This window comes from Notechis scutatus, chromosome 2 (assembly GCF_049901735.1).
Source record: "Notechis scutatus isolate UNSWTSFEM ecotype Mainland chromosome 2, rNotScu1.2, whole genome shotgun sequence".
Taxonomy (NCBI): domain Eukaryota; kingdom Metazoa; phylum Chordata; class Lepidosauria; order Squamata; family Elapidae; genus Notechis; species Notechis scutatus.
This window is the reverse complement of record NC_142010.1, coordinates 139,857,340-139,879,883: the sequence shown is the minus strand read 5'-3', so window position 1 is coordinate 139,879,883 and position 22,544 is coordinate 139,857,340. Positions and strand designations below refer to the sequence as shown.

General features: G+C 42.8%; 1 protein-coding gene across 4 annotated transcripts in view; it reads left to right on the top strand.

The window, feature by feature from the left end:
* The first annotated feature begins 4,619 nt into the window (after nt 1-4,619).
* CALCOCO1 (calcium binding and coiled-coil domain 1) overlaps nt 4,620-22,544 on the top strand; it is a 33,857-nt gene continuing 15,932 nt past the window's right edge. The window contains exons 1-8 of one of the 4 annotated variants that reach the window (XM_087956403.1): nt 4,623-4,764; nt 7,778-7,820; nt 13,028-13,142; nt 17,005-17,159; nt 17,920-18,022; nt 18,508-18,707; nt 19,839-19,997; nt 21,662-21,840. In XM_087956403.1, the coding sequence (XP_087812529.1) occupies nt 17,019-17,159; nt 17,920-18,022; nt 18,508-18,707; nt 19,839-19,997; nt 21,662-21,840 (782 nt within the window). In that variant the 5' untranslated portion in view covers nt 4,623-4,764; nt 7,778-7,820; nt 13,028-13,142; nt 17,005-17,018. Of the gene's footprint in view, nt 4,765-7,777; nt 7,821-13,027; nt 13,143-17,004; nt 17,160-17,919; nt 18,023-18,507; nt 18,708-19,838; nt 19,998-21,661; nt 21,841-22,544 lie in introns of all 4 variants that reach the window. The other 3 variants (XM_087956405.1, XM_087956404.1, XM_087956402.1) reach the window with 3 other exon arrangements.

The following is a 22,544-nucleotide window of genomic DNA, read 5'->3' as shown; positions in this document are numbered from 1 at the left end:
TCATTGTATGTGTATAATTTGTTACCCTTTGTAGCAGGTTCTTATTTGTCTCCTGGAATATCACCTGATATTTTAAGATTGCTTTTGCTGTTACAAGGATGTTTGGAGCAGCGTGTGAATGTGTGTTTTGTTGCTCACATTCGTAGTCATAGTAATTTGCCTGGAATTTTATCACAAGGTAATGCCAAAGCTGACAGTGCTGTAACTTCAGTTCTCACTGTCCAGCCATGGGACAGCCATAGTTATTTTCATCAAAACGCTAAAGCATTGGCACAGCAATTCAAACTTACTACTGCAGAAGCTGCTGCCATAATTCAACAATGTCCAACTTGTTCAAAGCAGGGCACGACTATACCTATGGGAGTTAACCCCAGAGGGTTGAAACCCTCAATGATTTGGCAAATGGATGTTACTCAATATCCGCCATTTGCGCCCTGGAAATATATACATGTGACTGTGGATACTTACTCAGGATTTTTAATGGCTACCCCTCAAAGAGGTGAGATGGTTAAACATGTCATCAATCATTGCATTAAGACTTTTTCAGTTGCTGGTACACCTAAAACTTTAAAAACTGATAATGGTGCGGCTTATCGGAGCACCGTTTTTGATCAGTTTTGCAAACAATGGTCCGTGGAACATAAATTTGGGATTCCATACAATTCTACTGGGCAAGCTATTGTAGAACGTCATAATGCCACGCTCAAGACCATGTTGACTAAATTTAATAAAAAAGGAGGGAAGCTCCTGGGGCTTCCGGCGATTCAAGATCAATTAAATCTAGCTTTATATACTTTAAATTTTTTAAATTTGTCTGGTAACCCCCTGCGGCGCGGCCAGCAGGCATTTTTCTTCTCCTTCTACAGATGCGGTGAGACCTCGGGTGTTGGTGCGGTTCCTTCCGGATCCAGCATGGGTTCCTGCTGAGCTGATAACGTGGGGACGTGGTTATGCAGCAGTTGAACATCTTGGTCAAGTTCGTTGGGTTCCTGGTCGGTGTGTTCGACCTGATCATTCGCAGGCACCCGTGAAGGAAGTTTCGGATGAGCAAGATGGTGTATCTGTGGTTCCTGATCCTGCTGATTCTGCCTAATCTGTCCTGGGCTGCTCGGGTGCGGAGAGAGCAGCGACAGCATGTTCAGCGTGCCGGAGATTTGGGCGATGATTTGTGGACAGATAATAATTACATTAAAGATTTGCGCACAACTGCCAAAAACTTGAACATCACCAAATTGTTGGTTGTGTATGCACCTTCCTGGGAGAGTGGGAGAAGGACTAACATTGCATGGAGTGCCTTTTGAGGAAAAAGATTTAATAAAGAATGCAACCTGGAGAAAACAGTTGTCTTGTGCTACAACAGAGCAATTCCAGATCCTAACCATGGGAGGTAATCTATGGACACAAATTTCTCGAGGTCTTATCCCGCCTTTGGGAATTGCTATGAACTATAGGGATATTCATATTTTAAATAATTTTACTGTTGCTATGTTTAATGATACTATAAAGAATATTAAGATGATTAATGTAGAAATGTCTGAAATTCGTAAAGTTACTTTGCAAAATCGATATGCTTTAGATATTATGTTAGCTGCTCAAGGAGGAGTTTGTGCTTTAATTCATTCGCATTGCTGTGTTTTTATACATAATTATGAGCCAAACATTACAAAGACTGTTCAGGACATGGAAGATCGTATTGCTCAGCATCAATCTGGAGCCGATGGGTTTAATGCATCATTCTGGGACAGTCTGTGGTCCTGGCTTCCTGATGGATCATGGTTTTGCTCCTTATTGCAAGGGGTTGTTATTATTATTGCTATATGTATCTTATTATGTTGTTTTATTCAATGTATTCCTAATCTATTACAAATGTGTACCTCAGTCTTCCGGCGTGTGGGATCAGGTCATGAGGGAACTGTGTACTATGCCACTAAAACACCCCCTATCTTTGAATAAATAAAAAAGGAGGGAATGTGGTAATATATTTTATTAATCATTTTATCATTTTCTGTAAGGCCTTTGAATACTAGCAGTAAGTCTAGGGAGATGTGGGCATTCTTGGTGGGGGTAGGAGTACCTTTGCTCATGAGTGTCTCATCCTGTTTGATTCTGCAAGTTTAGAAGGAATAGGAAAATGGGTGAAAGTTCAAGGTACACAGTTGTGCTTTCTCATGGGACTTTCCAAACTTTCCCATGAGACTTTCCGTGGCTGTATGATCTCATCCTAGCAAGGTAACATCTGGGACTTTCCAAGATTGTGTGTTCTCATGCTGGTGAAGTAATCTCCTGTTGAGGTCATTGTTTTCTGAATATGCATACTGTATTTTTGCTTGTGTTTTTTCTCAATAAATACTGCTACCTGAGTTCACTCAGGGCTGGCATTTTCTCAAGACATTTCCCTGTGTCTCATTTTCGAATGTCAGTCCACCATACACGCAAACCTTAGGAAATGGTGTGATTGTCCCCACAACCCGGCAATCCCCAGGATTTGCTGTGTACCGCGTACCTTCAGCTGGTGTTCTCTTTCTATTGACAGGCTCCTGGGAGCTACTTGAGGCTGCTCTGGACCGCACGAGGCCTTCATTCTGGAACAACTTTCGAGAATGCTCTTCCGCAGTCTCTGTAGGTTTTGCAAATCACTCAAAAACACACCCTATTCTTTCACGATCTGATTGATAGACACGAAGAGCTACTTTACTTATTCTTAAGATTTTTCAGGAGGCATGAAAAAAGAATTATGCTAACCATTGTTGAAGTAGAGAAATTAAGGAACTGCCCAATTGTGTAAATGATCAGAGTTCTTCCCTCACACAGATTTTTGCCGTGAAGGAAGATTGCATGTAGGGTTACAGGTAACCATCAGGAGAGGCAAGGAAATGAAATCTGGAAGAGACAGAATGTTAGCATACAATATTGGCACAACTTACAGCAGGTTAAATACCACCCCCCTCTTGCTCTAACTTCAACCAAGTAATGCAGACTGCAAGACCTGTATAGGTTTCCATGTGGGAACCGCAAGCAAATGGTCGATGAACGTTGGTGCGCTTATGCACGCCCCCTACAGACAGACCTCTTAGGAAAGGGCTGAGGTCAATAGTAGACAGTCTAAGGTTAAAGTTTTTGGGGTTTGGGGAAGAAACCACAGTCAGGTAGAGTATTCCAGACACTGACCACTCTGTTGCTGAAGTCATAGTTCCTGCAATCAAGTTAGGTGCAGTTTACCTTGAGTTTGTGTACTCTTGTATTGTTACTGACGATGGAACTTGGTACAGTGAAGATACATATTTATTTCCCACTTTAATCATTTTTACAAATAACACAAGGCAGTAAACATATCCAACACATCTTCCTCCTCCTATTTTCCCCACAACAACCTGTGAGTTGGGTTGGACTGAGGTCACCCAACTGACATTCACACGCCTAAGGCGGGACTTGAATTGACAATCTTCCGCTTTCTAGCTGGTGAACTAAACTGGCTCTCATTAAATCAGATATTGTAACTGTATTGGTTGCTCAGAGGCTTCTGAGACTAATTCAAAGTACTAGTTGTTTCCTATAAAAAGCTTTGATTCTAGTCCTCATTATCTTTAGGACCATGGCTCCAACTATAATCTGCCTGTGCAATACGTGCTAAGAGGACATGTGCCACCTTTCTACCCCCAGGGGTAAGGGAAGGACCTGGCTTTTTCCCCCCCGATACATTTCCTTCACTCTAGAACAATTTGCCTCCAAGGTTAAAATGGCCTGGTGTTGTTCTTCTTGAAAGCAGTGCAACAGAGTAGTATAGTACTTGGAAAGGAAAGGGATCCATAACAATGGCAGCCCCTAATTGAGATAGTGGCTGCTGGGATGGCTTATTTGATACTGTTTAAATATTGTCTGTTTTGTGGCTTTCCAGGTGATTTATTCTTGTACTAGTATTAGGAGTTTGCAGCATATAAATATTTGTATAATTGAAATATTTAAAATATGCACAACACAGCTAGGGACAAGTAGTGCTGTTTTGTACACAAAAATCTAGGCTGTCGTTATTAAACCTGCAGTTGGACTTTTATAACAATGATGTAACAGAAAATAGAGATTTCCTCGATGCATTTGCTCTCTATGCATTTGAGATTGATTTCCTGACTTTGATGTTACTCACTGGAACATCTTTTTAGGCATGATGCCCATGATTAATTTCCTATTTTTATCTTTGGATCATGATCATTGTATACAATGTCTCTACATATTCATTGCCCTGTGTGTATATTCAAATGTTCATGTGCATTTTATAGCCCTGTTGTTGTCATCTCTGAATTTTTTATGTAGTAGGTTTAGTCAGATCCCAGAGGATTTTGTGGGGAAAATCGCTCATAGTACTTAGGAAAATAACCTCAGAATATATTCTGAGACGAACTCTCAGAATCTTAGATTTATCACCTTGGCAACTTGAGCCCCCTTCTCAATATTTTTTTTCCCCCCGGGAACTGCTTCCCATCTCCCTGAAATCCAGATGCTCCCTGGATCTTGGAGTCCCACTGGCACTATTTCCCCTTGTCTCGCTGGGTCTCGGAACTACCAAACCCACAATTCCAGGCGTTCTCTCGGCCCTCCGTGGCAGCTTGTATCTTACCCCTTCGCTCATCTTTAATTTACGAGCCGGGAAAAAGAACTACAACTCCCGACAGCGCTTAGAGCTTCACCGGGCCTCCGCCTCTCTCAGCTGGCTTGAAGGCTGTTATTGTTGTTACTAAAAGATTAGTGGACCAGCTGGTTGCTCTCTGGGTAAGAGACGTCTTCGGTACTGGGGAAAAGGGCTTTTCTGTTTTTCTCTCCTCCTTGCTTTATCTTTGTTAAATTGCTCGGAAGCATCAGATTTGGGGTGTATTTGGGGAGGGGGACACCCCTCCCTTCTTCTCTCTTTTGAGTTCAGGAGTTTTTAATCAACTGTACTTCCCGTCGGGACAGGAATCAAAATCCAAAAGGAGGCTTTGGATGCACAGGTTTTCACTTCTCCCGGCATGAAAGGGGAGAGAGAAGTGTACGAAAGGCTTCAGTGGGCCTTGAAAGTCTGAACTTGCAGCACAAAAAGCAGGCAATTGGGAAGAGCACCCGTTGAAAAAGGGAATTTCTAACCCGCTAAGCGTGAAAACCCTAACCTCTGTTTCACATCGACCTCCCCGTTTCCTTTATACAGACAAGCACTGTTCAGTGTTGGGACACCCCAAATCTTTTCTTCCTGTTTTAACTGTTGGAAATATTCGCTGCCTGTGATCTTTCGCTCCTTTCTACTAATTTTAAGTTCGGGATCCATTTTGACTCCAAAAGTCTGCCCCCACCCCCTAAACCCTAAACGTAACTGCGACGAAGCTTCGACATTCGTACAATTTGGTGGTTATGCGGGAGAAGGCAGGACGGGATGAGGCTTGTAGATTCTTGCAAGCTTACAGTCATGTTCTTTGTTTGGCTTGAAGCTGCCCAAGTCTTAAGCCGCGAGACGCCAAGAGGACGGCGCCTTTGCAGCAGAAGAGTTACAGTTCTCTTCCCACCCCCAAAAAGGAGAGGTGGGGATGAAGAGCCGCCTCCATTCCCTAAAAGTCCATCAGAAATCTGGGAAGGGAGGGAGGGGGGTTGGTTTTTGCGCATCAGGCCAGCGAGGCGCAGCATTTCTTCCCACGCTTCCGCTCGTCTCTTCCCAGAAGCGGCTCCGCGGTCGCTGGTTTGTTTAGCTGGGCTCCCTTCTCGGTTTCTGATTGGCGTTTGCCTTGGAGAAGCCCCGCTCCGGGGTTCTAGTTGCTCCCGGGGAAAGGAATGTAGCAGCGGTGCTGGGAGGTGCCAGGCTTGGGCTTCGTGCCCACGTAGCTCGTCTGGGTCACGCGGGGGGAAGCGCGTTTCCTTGGCATGCGGCGGAGAGGAGGAGAGACTGTCTAGTGCGGGCAGGCCCGGCTCCACCTGGTTTCATAACAGGCCTCTCTTGTGAGGGAGGTTTGCCACGTCCGATCTCTCTCTCCCCCACCCCCCACTTAGTTTACACTAGTCATATGGAAGCCAAAGAGGTCTTCAGAAGAACGCCCTTATTTATCTGAAGGGGGGGGGAAATCTGAACCTTTAAGATTCCTCCGTCCCTCCGAAGGTTAGATAGAAAAATATCTTCTCCCTTTACTGTATTCTCAGCCTATGTAAGATCATCCCCCATTGTAAATATAAGTTACCTGCAAGGACAGCAGGAGGGTTGGTCTTTTCAGCTGAATACTGCCACTGAGGAGGTTGACACTGAACTCTTCCTTTTGCCGGTTGAAATAATACAAGAATCTGAACATAAGGTTGAGGAAAGGTAGAAAGAAGCACCACTGAGGCATTTCCAAACGAGGCATTGGTTGTCACAAGATGTCATGATACCTAGTAACTTGAAAAGGCAATTAGGTTCAGGGAAGGTAATCATGAGTAGTTAGGAAAAACACCTCCAGGCGGAGATTAATGTTAACATTCAAGAAAGACAGCAAGTAACAATGAAACTGAGCCACCTAGAGTTGCATATGTGGGATGGGCAGCTGTACAAATTGAACTAATAAAAATGGAATAATAGAACCGATAAAAGGATCAGTGGGCCCAAGTCATTATCATTGAATGTCAAAAATGCCAATGTGAATAAATGTGAATTAAAATGATTTTTCATTATGCATCTTGACTTTAATAACAGGGAAAACCTCTAAAAGAGTGGGCTGTTTCTCAGGATGGGAGTCTGAGCAGAAAAGCCATTCTTGATACCTAATAAATGTGCGTAGGATGCAACAGAACCAACAGCACATTATGCGATCCTCATAGTACCCATTGGATTGGGCAGAATTCTTTGAGAGAAAACAATTATCCTGATAGGGGGTGTACACACACATATGCCCTGTCTATCATATACATACATGCATACACACACACACACACACACACAAATAATTTTAATATTATTTGCTTTCAAAGCAAGCAGTATTACGCAAAGTCCAGAAAAGGAATAAGCCGCAAACCAAATAAATTGAAAACATGAGATAAGAAAGAGGTAAATAACTGCAGATCTCTCTATCTTACAAAGCACCTTTGTTTTCGCCATATCCATACAATGCTTGGTTCATTGTGTACATGCATTGTGTACTCTTACATCTCTCATCTCTTACCAGCTCTATCCAAATAACAGCTTTCTGGGTCTTCCCCTTCTCAACTCATTCTTCCTATATTAGTTTTTAATTTGATTCACATTCATTCTTTCTATATAACCAAGCTACCACAATGTACTTCTTTCATACCGGTCACTTATTTTTGTATTTAGTCCACATTCATTCGTCACCTGTTTATTTTGACCCCTTATCTTTTAGTCATGTTTTCCTATACTGTACATGCTTCTTCAGGAAGTCGAATTCCCACAACATTAAACTTTTGTGTTTCTCCTCACCTGCCCTTCTCACTTTGGTGTTACTAAAATATTCCTAGGCCTGCCATTTTGTAGGTCAGGAAATTTCTGTAAATCATTTGGTATAGTAGTTAGCAATATGGAATCATTTGCATACCGGTCTATATATATTTCACATCCTCAACTAACATACTCCTGATGTCATCACATGCATTATTTATACATTTGTCCACAAATGTAATCAACCATTTTGTCTTAATCCATGCTCAATGTTGAATAAGTATTTCATATATTCTTCTATATTATTAGATGTTTTACTTTATAATTGAAGCCTATTTATTGTATCATACACTTTCTCTCAATCATCCATGGGCATTCTCATTTTTTTTTCTGTTTCAGACTTACATCACATATGCCTGGTTGATTTACAAGGAGTTTACTGGTGAGTAGTTTTGCAGTAAATAACAAAGGCACAGTGTGGCCAGTGCAAGTGCATGCAATGCTCCAGAAAATATAGGGAAGCATGGCCTTGCTCATGGCTGCTCAGATTACAGTTCATCTTGGGACTGGATTTTACCAGGGTTTGACCTTCATCACCTGACTTCTTCAGCACCTGTTCCCACTGATTTTTCTGCTGATTCAGCCTTAGGTAACTGATTATCCACTGACTTCTGAGGCTGGCACTCCAATGACTCACACCTCTCTGCCCAAAACACATTCACACAATTCTGAATGACCTATCAAAGAGCAAAACATTGATCTATATGCCACCTGCAATGCATAAAGCTACACTGCATTTACAGATTTTTATCAATGACATTTCTCATATCTTTTCATTTAGAATTTTACTAAATGCCTTGCCCAGGCACGCTTAACAACTAATCCCCTTTACATCTTACAACCTATTTATGATATTTATTTACTACTACAATCTGATATGAACTATAAGTGAGTGATGAAAATAAATAAAAAAATTCTGGCACACAAATTTCGGCACTGATGGCTCCATACGTATCAGTTCATACATGTTTTCTGGAAGAGAAAAAAGTTTTTATAGAAAAGCATGAAATATCTCCTGTTACACCATCTACAGCAGTGGTCCCCAACCTTTTTTGTACCATGGACCGGTACAATCCACGGACCGATCCACGGACCGGTACCGGCATCAGCACGCAAGACCAAGGCAAGGCGAGCCGAGCGACCGGCCAGCCAGCCGTCCCCCGCTTCTCCCCGCCACCTTCAACTCCTCCTTTGTACCTTCTCGCGGTCGATGGGCTTTTCGGGCTCTTTCTTAATCTCCTCCTGAGTAACGCGAGACTCCACCGCCATCGGGAGGCTCTTCGTTCGAAGCCCACCCCCTCTGACGAAACTAAGGCGCGAGGATTCCTTCAGCACCCAAACGCCGCTTTCCAAACGACGACCGACAAGCTCACCCAGAAGCACTTTCTCAAGCGCCATCAAAACAAGATGGCGGCGCCCAAGCATGCGGCCTGGTACAAAATGATCCACGGACCGGTACCGGTCCGGGGACCGGTGGTTGGGGACCCCTGATCTACAGTTGCAGTTTTATCATTTTTAATACTTTCTCAGTCATATGATTTCTTTTTCCCTGTTTTTTAAAACATAGATTGTATCTATATCAATTCAATTCTGCAACATATTACCCTTTTCGCTTAAGTCTGGCAAATATCCCTTCCAGTATTTTCTCACTTCAGTTTCTTCCCAAATTAATTCTTAATCTCAGTCATTCAGTTGTAGGCCCTTTGTTTAGCATTTTTTATTCCTTTTCAAAAGACTATATTTTAAAATCAAAATTATTCTGCATTTCTTCTTACTCTTAACCATGTCTAGCCTTCTTTGGATATATTCTTTGCACTATCTGATTTTCTGCATATGCATTATACAGCATATTTCTTTCATCTTCATTTTTGCAGCAATCACTCTCTTGTAAGTGGTTTTTCCGAAACACAACCTCCTTTATGTCATAATTTTACCAGGTACTTCTTCATACTAATGTTAGCATAACTCCACCTGCTTCCATGATGCAGTACTCAGCAACAAATTTATTTTAAAGGACACTCCACATTCCTTACATCCAGATTCTGTTCATTCTACTGGGAAATTGATCAGTCTTCTAATACTTTTTCATAATGGATGCTACATTCTCTTCCTACTGTCTTATTTTCCACTCTTATTTCTTTCCCTTCTTTCATTGTTTTCCATATCTATTTTTCATCAAAATCTACTTTTAACTCTACCCCAAAAATGCCTGTCCCGCATCCTGAATCCCTCATCACCCTTGTATCCTTCACTAATTTTCTCTCAATCCTTCATCATAATTGAATAATGTTTTAAGATTTATATTCATTTCCTGGATGTATAAACACAATTATGTTTAACACTTTCATTTGAAACAAGCTTATGCATTCAAAAGCAAATATGTTTAGTCCTTTTTCTAAGCAGCCATTTTCCAAGATCACCATTCTTCTCTGAATTGCACCATCCTTTTTTCTGTATTTTTTTCTTTTTCTGCCCAAAACATTAATGTCACCTAATGGAATGCTTTCTTTTCCCCTTCGTTACTTTAAATCTGAATATTGCACAGGTTTTATTCAAATTCATCTTTAGTCCTTCCATTATCATAATTCATTGGAGCATAATATGCAATTGTCACTAAACTCTGAAGTTTTACTTACATATGAAACCTGTAACATCCTAAATAGCACTATTTCGTACTTTCTGACATATGTTTAGCTCTTTCATTCATAATTAACCTACACTTTTACTTGCATTTATTCATTACTCTATTCCACAGACCACTTCCTTATTCAGATCTATTGCATCCTTCCCCTTCCTTAAGTTTCACAGATATACACCATATATTGCTCCTTCCTTTTTATCATTCATTCGTGTTCCTAAACATGTATCCCTTTACAGTCTGAGTTGCATTCTTCCTTTGTCATGGCCATCTACCCAATTTGTAGCTGTGACTTCTACCACTATGGCTTTGTACAACTTTGTACAACTATGGCTTTGGCACAATATTTTTATTATATTTGACATAATGATTTTAGTAAATTTCACCTAAGATGTTAGCTTTAATCATATTTGTGCTACATGCAGCATTCTCTGCTAACAGTAATGACAGTATGGTACCAGTTAGTTTTGACACATTATGATTTTACCTCATAAACACAACCAACATTTTTTTCATCTCAAACATGCCCAGACTATTAGTACAAGCTCAAATCTCTAGTCCAGAGAGTACTTTGCAAATCAACATATTGTTGTCTGCATTCCACCAACTACAATGCAGTGTACTGATCTACAAACAGGAAGTATTTTCAAGTGCCTTATTTATTAAAATTATATAGATTTCCCAATTTTGAGGCCTCCTGATTTTCTAAAACTACAATTTCTACCACTTCTAGCCAGCTTTTTGAACTATTCTGAAACTTCTGGAGGCATATATGCTAACCACAAACACCAGATATCTACTCTGAATGCTAGTTGCCAGGAATTACAGCTGTCTTGTCATTACACGTTCTGATTTGGCTTCTTTCAAGCTCATTTCTTGCTTCAGATGGGGCGAGATATGTAGCTGGTTTCATCCAGGATGATTCCTCTTAATGCTCCAGAATTAATATAGAAAAAGCTAAACAGAGTCAGGTCCACAAAGTTGTGGGCATACAGACAGGAGAATTACATTCTCCTATATCTAGGTGATAAATTCATTTCTCTGACAACAGCATATTGTTCAGATAAACAATCCCTAATCTTAAAGTACGGCCTCACTGGGAAAAGCCAAGGTTGTTATTCTTGTTTCTGCTTCCAAACTTTTATAACTGAATGCTTCTGGAAACTTGGGGTATGGAAGGTTCACTGTTTATATACATGGATGTTCCAGTTTGTTTTATGTGTTTGATCTTGTGGTTTACCTACACACCAAGAAAAGCCCCCATCCCCAATTTGGAGTTTATCCTATGTTTATAACCTTTAATCTCTTTGAGGGAAGGGGGCAGTTTAGAAATGTAAAATATAAATGGATGGATGAATAAATAAATAAATAGATTTATTTATTTATTTATCTCATCCGCTCCTGTCAGGATTTGCTGGGATAACGATGATGCATGTTTGCATGCCAGGTAGGCTGATTTTTTCTTAAAGCAGCAGCCATTGCGTTGCCTAGAGAAATTAATTTCACAAGTGGGTCTTGATGGAGACCACAGTTGGGATTATGGGTGGATTAGTCACGAAGGCTATAGCTCGGTTTGGCTTTCCTGGCGCTCCCATTAGCCAGATGTCTGTCCAGGTGCTCAGCCTGTGAGCTCATATGCTCTAGCCCTGTGTTTCCTGCCTCGAGCTGAGAGTGGCTTCGATGGCCTAAAATGAGGGTGAGCAGAAGGTAGATTTGGCTCTGCCGGTAGACCTCTTAACTTGAAGTAGAGTACCAAAAATTTCCCAACTCCTGACTGGGCAACAACAACAATAGTTTTCTGCTGTCATAAAACCAGGCTGCTGAAACAAAGGAAGTTGCACGGAAGTGGATTTTGTATAAGCAAAATTAATTCTAATGCAGTCGTGTCCTGGATCTGGCATGGTGCTGAGAAACATTTATTTTTTGTGTACTTCATGCCTATCCCCACCATAATTTTGAACCTCTAGTCACTGGATTTGGGAACCTTGTTAAAAAAAAAAAAGAGTATATCCAATACGTCTGAAATCTTATTTTTCCTGCCACCTCATTCATTCCTACTGACTTATAAAGCCAGTCATGTATTTCAAATGTACATGTCTTAAACACAAAGGTGTGTGTGTGTGTGTTCAAACTTCCTTCCATATTTGTGATGGAGCTACGCTTTCTCCTTATGGGGGGTGGAACACACACACACACACACACCAGTATATCAACAGTGAAGTGCTCTGCTGTACTACAGAGTGGCAAATTGTCACATTAGGCCTGCTTGCTCCTAGATCTCCTGGGTTAACGGAGGAGAAGGATTGTCAGACGCAGTTATACAACGCTAGTTGCCATTACAGTTTCATGGCCAAACTTGTTAATACTTGCTGTGACCCTTTGCTTCTGTTGTAAATGCCAGAAACAAGCAGCTAGTATCTAGGCCACATCCCATTGTGAGGGGCTGATCCCTTTGCCTTGTTGATAGCAAATCTTTCTCATCCGGTCCTTGTAATATTGTAGTGCTAAAATGCCAGGGCCACAGCTTGGTTGGCCTTTAAACAGATCTGCCCTTCAACGTGAGGTTCCAACAAAAAGTTTCATTTCCACTAAACCCTACATTAAAAAAAGCCTTGAAATTACATTGCAAGTGTATATTGGAAAGACATAGGGGGAAAAAGGTCTTTTTAAAGCACTTTGTAAGGTTATGAACTGCTTGGGAAAAGCAACATCCTTTCTTGCCATATGTTGGTCTCTTAAGAAAAGTTTTCACAGATTCAGGATGCCCTATAACGAAGAAAGGTTTGCCTCTGAGTGCCTCTCACTTCATTTTTGATCCCAGTAACAAACTTGAAGGAAGATCTTTCATGCATGCTACGTTCTGGTCCAACCAAAGTTTAAATTTATTGCCTGATGCCTTTATTTATTCACTTCCTAAGTTAGTTCAGCATATTCCATTCACATTTCTGCAGGATTCTGCTTCTTCTGTTGATTTCTCTATGAAAGGAAAGCCTTATGATTTTCCATAATTTATTTAGAAGTCAGATGGGATTCAGACCTGTGCTGTGATTTCCCACCGAGATCATGGTAGGTGCGGGTGGGCAAATTAGGTCTCTCTGTCCCTCCTTTTGAAACAGATATTGTACAAAAGCAGCAATAAGCAGCCTTTTGAGATGTGCTCATTTTCCTGAAGAGCTCAGTGAACTTCTAATATGCACACACACACACACACACACACACACACACACACACACACACAAAAGAGGGGAGACCCAAATGTAAAAAGTGCTGGATCCTTAAGAGCAATTAAGTTTTGAAATAAAAAACAAAAAACTTTTTCATGTATAAGATGAGGTTATAGAACAAAGATAAAGAACTATTGTGGTCCTTTGGTGTTATCACAGTGATCCCCAACCTTTCTTATGGCGCCTGTATCCCAAACTTTTTATGGCGCGCCGAAAAGCTCACCGAAGCACTTTTCATCAAAAAGATGGCAGCGCCAGCAAACCAGCGCCGTAGGACTTGTTCCACGGACGACGTCCGCGGACCGGTGGTTGGGACCCTCAGATTGCAGCTTTTTTTTTTTAAATCATCCCTGTTCTTTGGCCATGCTGGCTATGCCAGGTGAGAGTTGTAACCCTACATATCCAGAAGGCCTTGCGTTAAGTGGAGACTGTTCAAATCTCACTTGTTTTTCCCCTTCCTCCTCTGCAATGAAATCCCATGGCACAGCCTTTCCCAATCAGAAGTGGTATTCAAGAACCGGTAGTGGTGATTTGGCGTTGGATCGCCGAACCAGTAGCGACCCCTGGCTGCTCATGCCCCCGACCGGGTTGCCCGGTCGTTCACTTGCCCCGGTCGCTCTCCTAGCTTTCCCTACCACATGGTGGCCGTGGCGCAGCTCAGGTGGATGTCCCAGGACTGCTGCACATGCGCACTGCGTGTGCAGCTGCTATACATGCAGTGCGCATGTGCAGCAGCCCTGGAACATCCACCTGCCTGCCCGCCCTCGCAGAGCATGTTTTCTTTCTTCTCCTGGCGGACGCGCCTCTTCCAGCCCAGCCCAGATGTCCCGGGGCTTCTCACCCCCTTGTCATGAGAGGCCTGCAGCTGCTGCATGCTTTTTTTCTGTGCGGCTGCAGTCCAGCAGCTGCACTGAAAAAAGCACGCTCTGTTCTATGTGCCGGGCCCAGCAAGTCCGAACCGCCGGCGCAAAGAACAGGGCAGCACCAGACCATTGGAGAAGCAGAGCAAAGCCAGAGATCAGTAGCCGCCTCTTTCTCAGTGCAAGAAGCCTCCCCGAATTGGCCATTTTCGCTGGCAGAGTGCTTAGACCACCACAGGAGGCCCCTGACAAGAGTGACATCGAGCTGGCCACACCTACCCTACCACGCCCACCCCCAGCCTCACCCCCCAGGACAAACACAATCCTGATGCGGCCCTCAATGAAATCAAGTTTGACACCCCTGGTTTAGAGTTTCTTGTTTTTCCTCGTCCCATCTACAGATAGGATTAGCCTGCCTCCATAGATTCTGTGGCTGCTTCCATACATCACATGTAAGCTGCCCAGAGTCATGGATTGAGATGAGTGGCTATAGAAAATGAATAAAGAAATAAAATAAAGTCATGTTGTTCCAGGATCAGTTTTGTGTTCCCTTGTGACCCCACAATAAATGCTCCTATTTAACAACTCGGTCGTTCATTTCTGGCTCAAATGCAGTGCAGCTCAAAACTTATGAGTCCAGTTTTATCCCACGGAAATGCAGAAAAATGGGGAGAAGGGGCGCCACGGGAGGTTCACCCCCCCCCCCCCCATCACTGGGTCCTCCTGATGCTTATACTTCATTCAAATATCATTTTAGGGTTCATGGATCAGTGAAATGGCGAGCACAAGAATGTTGCTAGGGTGGCCTTTCTGTTTAATGAATTTCTTCTACGTTTCTCTAAAGCACCAAATCAGTGGAATTTGGGGAGGTGGGCAGTTTTGCCGCTGTCGTTTGTTATGCTGTCCTCCTGGGGAGAGAGCACTGGTTGCTTATCGGGCTCCTCGGGGTCTTGTGGCAATAAGAATGATGACAAGCTCGGCATGAAAGCGTCCCTGAGGGCTTGGGGAGTGAAAATGATGGCAGATCTACGTTCAGACTTTTTATGCAAACAAGAAAAAGAGGGTTCCGGAGCTTTTCTCTTTCGATTTTATTCTCTTTCCGTCCCTTCTACATCCATCCCCTGAACCGTTGGCTCTCCTGCTGCCTTTCCCTGAACCCTGCAACACTCCCTTTGCTGAAATTATGCCATTGTTCTTACAGCTCTGAACTGCGTTGGCTGACATTTTTTTTTTTAAAAAAAAAACCCTTTTTCTCTCTCCTCCTTCTGCTGCTTCTTTCCATCATTAACTTAGACTGTAAGTGCCTTGGGGACAAAGATTTTTCTTTTTTATGTGCCTACTGTATATATGCGCTGCAATGTACCATGTAAACTGACAGTGTGGTATAAATAAATCATTATAACAATCAATAATTAACCGAAGTATCCCAGTGATGGAAATACAATCTGCAAACATTAAGAAGGCCATCCTGGCTCTGTCCCTTCCTCCTGGCTTCCGTCCATGTTCCATTGTACATACACTGCCACTCCTAATGCTTATTCACATTTCCTTTCCTGTCCAAAAAAAAAAATCCCAACAACTCCCCAAAATTGTTAAATGCTCCTTGTTGTTTCAGAAAAAAAAATATATATACTTTAGGACCAGAGTATGTGGATTAAACTCATGCATGTGCAGTAAGCAGTTTAATGCAATTACATAATTTAATTTGTGGCTTCCATCTGTAAGCAATACTGTGCAAAAATGCCTGCAAATTTGAGGATAATGCCAGGGAAAATATTTAAGCTGAATGACAAGCGGGTAGATATAGTAAACTCTTCCATATTTACTTTTAATGCGTGCATTTTCGCACATATCCATCCTATCCTTATCTATGCCCAGAAGGAATAGAATTAATTCTGCAGAAATAATAGGAATTTCAGCTTTTTCCTGATTTTTTTTTAAATCTATAGATACTATGTAGATAATAACTACAGGTGTCCTGTTCTCATCCCTGATGAGAAGGTGATAATTTCATGTCCTAAGACAAATTCTTTTTTTCCTTTATCCTGTATTTCTGCTCCAGTTAGCAGTGGCTTTTAAGGGTTTTCAGCAGAAAGAAAGTCTTTCTTCCATTCTGCTACATAAGATGGCAGGGCTTGAGAGGTGGCCTTTGTCAACACTGTTTTGGTGCGTGAAGCTAGCCTTGCTCATATTACAGGTCATGTCCTGAGATGCATTTGCAGGGAAGCCAGTAGAGCAAACCCTATGGGGCAGAAATCTAGGATTCCCATCTTCAAAGAAAGAGCAGAACTAATTAATTAACCAAAGGTGGCCTACCTTATGACATCATAAAGTAAATTAAGTAATACAGGGGTCCCCAACCGCCGGTCCGCGGACCGGTACCGGGCCGCGGAACAAGCCTTACCGGGCCGCTGGTTGCTGGGCACCGCCATCTTTTTTTGGTAAAAAAAGCAATTTTTCGTCAAAAAAGATGGAGGCGCCAGCGCTGGTGAGCTTTTCCGGGTAGAAAGCCATTTCTACCCGAAAAAGCTCACCAGAAGCGCTGGCGCCGCATTTGACGAAAATCACTTCGTGACGCCACCGGAAGTGATTTTTCGTCAAAAAGATGGCGGCGCCAGCTGACGCCGGAACCGGGCCGCGGCGCCCAGCTGACGCCGGAACCGGGCCGCGGCGTCGAAAAGGTTGGGGATCCCTGAAGTAATATACATTGCTGTGCAAAAGATACCAGTTCCTCAACTAAGGGCAGAATCTAAAACAATCCACCTGCACAACAAGATGCCCATTAAGTGTCCATCTGTCTGATTCAGTTCCTTGAACTATCAACTACTTTCATTTACTTTACAGTCCAAGTTACTGAGATGGAGGAGGCGCAGTCCCACCCCAGTGTAGCTTTCCTGAATGTGGCCTCAAGTTACGTACCCCACACCAAGGTGGAGTGCTACTACAATCTGCCGCCTGGCATGAAGCCGTCAACTAGAGATTGGATTGGCATCTTTAAGGTACTGCAAACGGGGACAAATGGGATGATTATGCTTGAATGCGTATGGTTGCATTTCAGGACATTTGGAGAAATTGTAATCAAGCCTATATGAACCCCACACATTTTGTTACCTATTATTTTTATTACTTGCAGTTTTGACAGCACTCGGGAACCTGGAGTCTCATTCAGATCTAACTCCACTTTTTGTAGCATCAAGGGATGGACATATCTTTTTCTAAACAACAGCATTCAAAGTAGGAAAAAAAAGACCCAGACAAGATTTTCTGATGGTCTCTCATCCAAGTACTAAACAAAGTCTAAACCTGTGTAGCTTCCCTGGGTCCTTCATATTTACCAGGAGAATATATCTTCTTTCAATTAAGAAGATATATGTTGTTCTGCACATGATCAGAATACTCTGCAAGTAGAAAGATAGTACTGCTCTCCTAGAACTTTGCATTTTCAATATTCTAATTGCTATTGTCTTCGTAATTCATAAGGAATTCTACTTATTTATTAAATGTATATACTACCCATTTCACTATCAAGCAGCTGGGCAACTTTTCACATGATAAAAACAACAGTATAAAACATTAGATAATTAAAATTAACAAAAGTTAGCTAGGATAGGAATTTTGTGTAAAGAGCAGCATTAAAAAAATACATTCTCACACTCAAAGGTGGTTCCATCCAAAACTGTTGCCTTTGCAATGGACCTTCAGGGAGAGTTACACAAGTACAACATTTTCTAATGCTACCTTTCCCATTCCTTACCTCAGGTGGATGCTTCTTCGGTACGTGACTATTATACTTTTGTGTGGGGCATCATGCCAGATGGTGGAGCTTCTGAAGGAACCCTCCATTGCAGCGTCCAATTCCAAGGTAGGTATGTTTCAAGTGATTCAGAGCAGATTCATCAAAGCATACATGGCTAAATGTTTTGAGTAATACTTGAAGAATGACTTCCTGCCCAAGCAGAATGGTGACACAAGATAAAGTAGATAAACAGAACAACTGGTCTTATTGAACTTGGTTTCAGCAATCTATCTGGCCTGCCCTTTCAAAACAGCTGTTCAAAACAGCTTAGGGAAAAATTCATGGGAAACAATAAATGGTCCACAGTGCTCAAATCAATCCTATGCAGTGAATTAAAATAAAATGCCAATTTGTACTAAAAGCAAAGCAAAAAGATCTCTTAACAGTTCATTGGAAATTCAGAAAAGAGAATGTTAATCGAAACTGAGATCCTGATTTCCTACCTCTGGTTTTCCTTTTATCTGTGACTCATTAGGAGCCAAGTAATAAAATAAAGCCTCATATTTAGAAGTCAGAAAAGTAATACAATAAATACATTTGTCCTTTCACAGCTAGCTACTTACCTAAACCAGGTCCGCAGCAATATCACTTTCGTTATGTGGATCGCCATGGAGAGGTGCATGGCCAAAGTTCTCCTTTCCAGTTCAGCGAACCCCGTCCCATGGATGAGCTCGTCACTCTAGAGGAGGCCAGCGATGACGGAGGTGGAACTGATATGCTGTTGGTGGTTCCCAAGGCCGCTCTACTTGAGGTAGGATATGCTAAGCAACCCTTGGTCCTCGCTGTCAGCCAACATTCTTGACCCTAAACCCACTTGAAGTATTTCCTTCTTTGAGTATAATTTTTTTGTATGACTAGTTGCTTGCTGCCTAACTATAGCATTCAACTCGGCTCAGGAAATTCTAAATTCAGGCTTTCACTCAGCTATGAAATGCTCTAGATTTTAGTCCTGTTTACATTTTTTTTTTCAACCCAACCTATTTTGTGAGGTTATTGTAGACATTCTTAGCACCCTCTAGAGAAGGGATGGCTTAGAAATAAACAGCGACAAACTCAAGCTTGCTGATTTTAATTCTGTTCCATATCATACCTAATACAAAGGGAATGTTATCATATCTATATTAAATGCACAATAACTTCTGCCATAATTAAAGGTTAAGCAAAACCAGCAGTGAGAGAAAGGCCCTATCCCTGGGAATCATTAGTGGAAAATATACTGGTTGCTTCCTTTGAGTCAGCATCTTCACTACTTTCCACATTCAAATTTGGAGGTGCATCCTGGCACAAATTAAACTCTTGACCTATGACCTGACATTTTCCTCAGCATTGGTGTCACAAGTTGGTCTTCTTCGTGCGCCTGGCTCCAACGTCCATCCACCTCAGCTAACTTGGCTAGCAGTCTAGAAAGTAGTCCAACAACACCTCTGCGCCCAGTCTGTCCTCCTAAATGAATGAGATGGAGCAAGAGTTTTAAGATGTCCTGGGCCATCCATCCAATATTAAATGGCTGACCTTCTGCTTTCATCAAGCTAAGAGAGCAGAGCTTTTCGATCTCCTGGAACTATAACCAGAACCATTAAGCTGCTACTGAGACATTCCTTATTTGGCTTCGCTGTATAAAAAATTAAGTATCTTGAAGGCCGAGATAAATGCTTTTCCCTGGCATGTTGAGTTTTCCTCGTGCAAAGCTGTTTTGCAAAAGCAACGGAGCATACAAATAGCCTTGAAATATTTCAGCCTGGAAAGATTATGTCGTGATTTAATTTTTAATCAGCTTTTAATCCTAGGATGGCAGTAGAAAGACGGTAAACCTCAGCCCCCTGAATGAATGTGTCCCCTGACTTTGTACTTCGCTATAGTATCTCTCTCTGCTTCCTCACAGACTCAGCTGGAAGAGAGTCGTCAGGAACAAGGAGCCTTGTTGCGTGAGTCCTGCCACCTGAAGGAAGAGGTTCAAGAGTGGAGAAGCCGCGCAGCAGATCTAGAAGCAGCACTTAGCGCCTTACGTGATGAGCACACCAAGCTGGCTGCACAATATAAGGCAAGGCAGAAAGCAAGGTTCTGCAGCAGGACTTGCCAGCTCTTTCAGATCCGACCTCTTCCCAAGCTTCAGGAGAGGGGTTGCATTCCCATCATCTTACGAAGCAAAAAAGCTCAGTTGGCCACAAAACTTGGTACAACATCTGACTCCAGGCCCGCAGCAAGATCTGGGTATCCCTTCTGACAGTTAGAACAATTAACCAGTGGAACACCTTGCCTCCAGAAGTTGTGAATTCTCCAACACTGGGAGTTTTTAAGAAGAGATTGGACAACCATTTGTCTGAAATGCTATAGGGTTTCCTGCCTGAGCAGCAGGTTGGACTAGAAGACCTCTAAGGTCCTTGTTATTCTGTTCTATTCTGTTTTGTACAGCGGGATGCCCCTCTCCCTTAATGCTTGCATGATATTAGCTCATATGCATGCAGTGATTATTAAAATGTCTGCAAAGCATGCTCCCATACACCAGGTTCAGGAGAACATTAGTAGAAAAGGAGTATGTCTCCATCTCATATTTTACGTCTGGTTGGGCATCATGAGAAATAACTATTCTGAATCAAAATGAGCCTTACTTTCATCCAGTAGGGCTATTCATATGTTGCTGTGTTCAATTTTGTCAGCAAAACTACCGTGTTTCTCATAAAATAAGGCTGGGTCTTATATTTTTTTGAGCCCTGAAAAAACAGCTAGGCCGTCTTTTTGGGGGTGACTTAATTCCCCCCCTTGCATCCTCATCTAGAGTGCCCCGTGGGCAGCCTTGCCACCAACCGCTCCTAACGGGTGATCATGGCGAAGCGCAGAGAGCTCCCTACTCCCACCAAACACCTTTGCTGCAGACCCAAGACCTTTGGCACCCACCGCTGTTGCTTTCCCTTCTGCCCATTCCGCCGCCACGTTTGGAGCTGCCGCTTCCGTGTTTGGAGTGCCGCTGCCATTTGGAGTGCCGCCGCCATTTGGAGCACCGCTGTCATGTTTGGAACTGCCACTTCCACGTTTGGAGCTGCCGCCGTGTTTGGAGTGGCGGTGGTGCTCCAAATGGTGGTGCTCCAAACAGCGGCAGTGCTCCAAACACGGAAGCGGCAGCTCCAAACGCGGCGGCAGCTCCAAATGCGGACATGGCAACTCCAAACAGCGGCAGTGCTCCAAACAGCGGTGGGGTTCCAAACGCGGAAGTGGCAGCTCTAAACGCGGTGGCAGCTCCAAATGCGGAAGCGGCAGTTCCAAACGGCAGCGGTGCTCCAAACAGCAGTGGTGCTCCAAACGTGGAAGTGGCAGCTCCAAACGTGGCGGTGGCATGGGCAGAAGGGAAATCAACAGCGGTGGGCGCTGAAGGTCTTGGGTCTGCCACAAAGGTGCTTGGCAGGAGTAGGGAGCTCTCCGCACTCTGCCATGATTGCCCATTAGGAGCAGCTGGTGGCGAGGAATTGTTGCCCGCAGGGCGCTCCTAACGGCAAGTCCCCCCCGCCCTTCCCCCCATTTTGCATGTTTTAAAATAGGCTTAAATTTGGGGGGAGGGGCTTAATTTCATTTTATGCCTAGAAAACATGCGGGGTCTTCCTATTGGGGGAGGTCCGTATTGTTGGAGAAACACGGTAGTAGCTGGGTTTTTAGATTTTATTCAAATGCTATAGACATCATTCACTTTTCTTCCTCTCTACCCTCAACCAGGAACTGTCAAATTCTTACACAGACATCTCCAAGCAGAGAGATACTCTAAGCCTTCAAGACACTGAGCAAGTGGCCCGAATCCAGGAGCTGGAGGGCGATATCCAGGCGATGGGAGAGAAGATGCTTCAGAGGGAGACGGAATTAGACAGGTCAAGGCCATGTCAAACAAAGCACCTCAAGTACAGTCAAAAGGGAGAGGGATGGCGGGAGGGAAAAAGGGGTGGGAGGGAGGACAATATCTTCTGAGCTACCGATAGGCAATCAGTCCTATTGATGTTCTGATTAGAACTCCTATTAACTCAGACTATTGGAAGTTTCTAGGAGCAACACAACCGGAGGGTATTCGATTGGGATGGACTGAATTATATCTTCTCTCATGCTAAAGTCAGAATCATCATAGGATCAGTTCTCTGTGCCATTCTAACTCAATCTCGAGGAATTGTCCCAGGATTTAATGTCTTGTGTCCTAGTTTCCATATCTTTGGTTTTATCAGAGGATGTCCACTACCATTCAGATCATGAATTAAACGTAGGTGGAGGAAGTAGAGGAATGAAGGAAGTTTAGGGATCAATACTGATTTTTTACATGGTTTGTGACAAGCCCACTCTCAGTGAATTAGGTTATGTTGGGGAATGTTTTCATACAGAGAAGCCGATCTATTTAATAACCTAGTGATGCCTTGAAATTAAGAGGTTGTGGCTAAAATATCATCTTGGAATTAGGCTGCTGGGCTATGGATGCTCATGCTATATTGAGGAAGATGCAAAGATGAATTAAAGGATAGTTTCTAAATATGTATGTATGTACGACAGACAGACAGACAGACAGACAGACCTATTTTAGAGATGCCCCTGAGTAGAAAGAGCACAGTGGATATTCCTC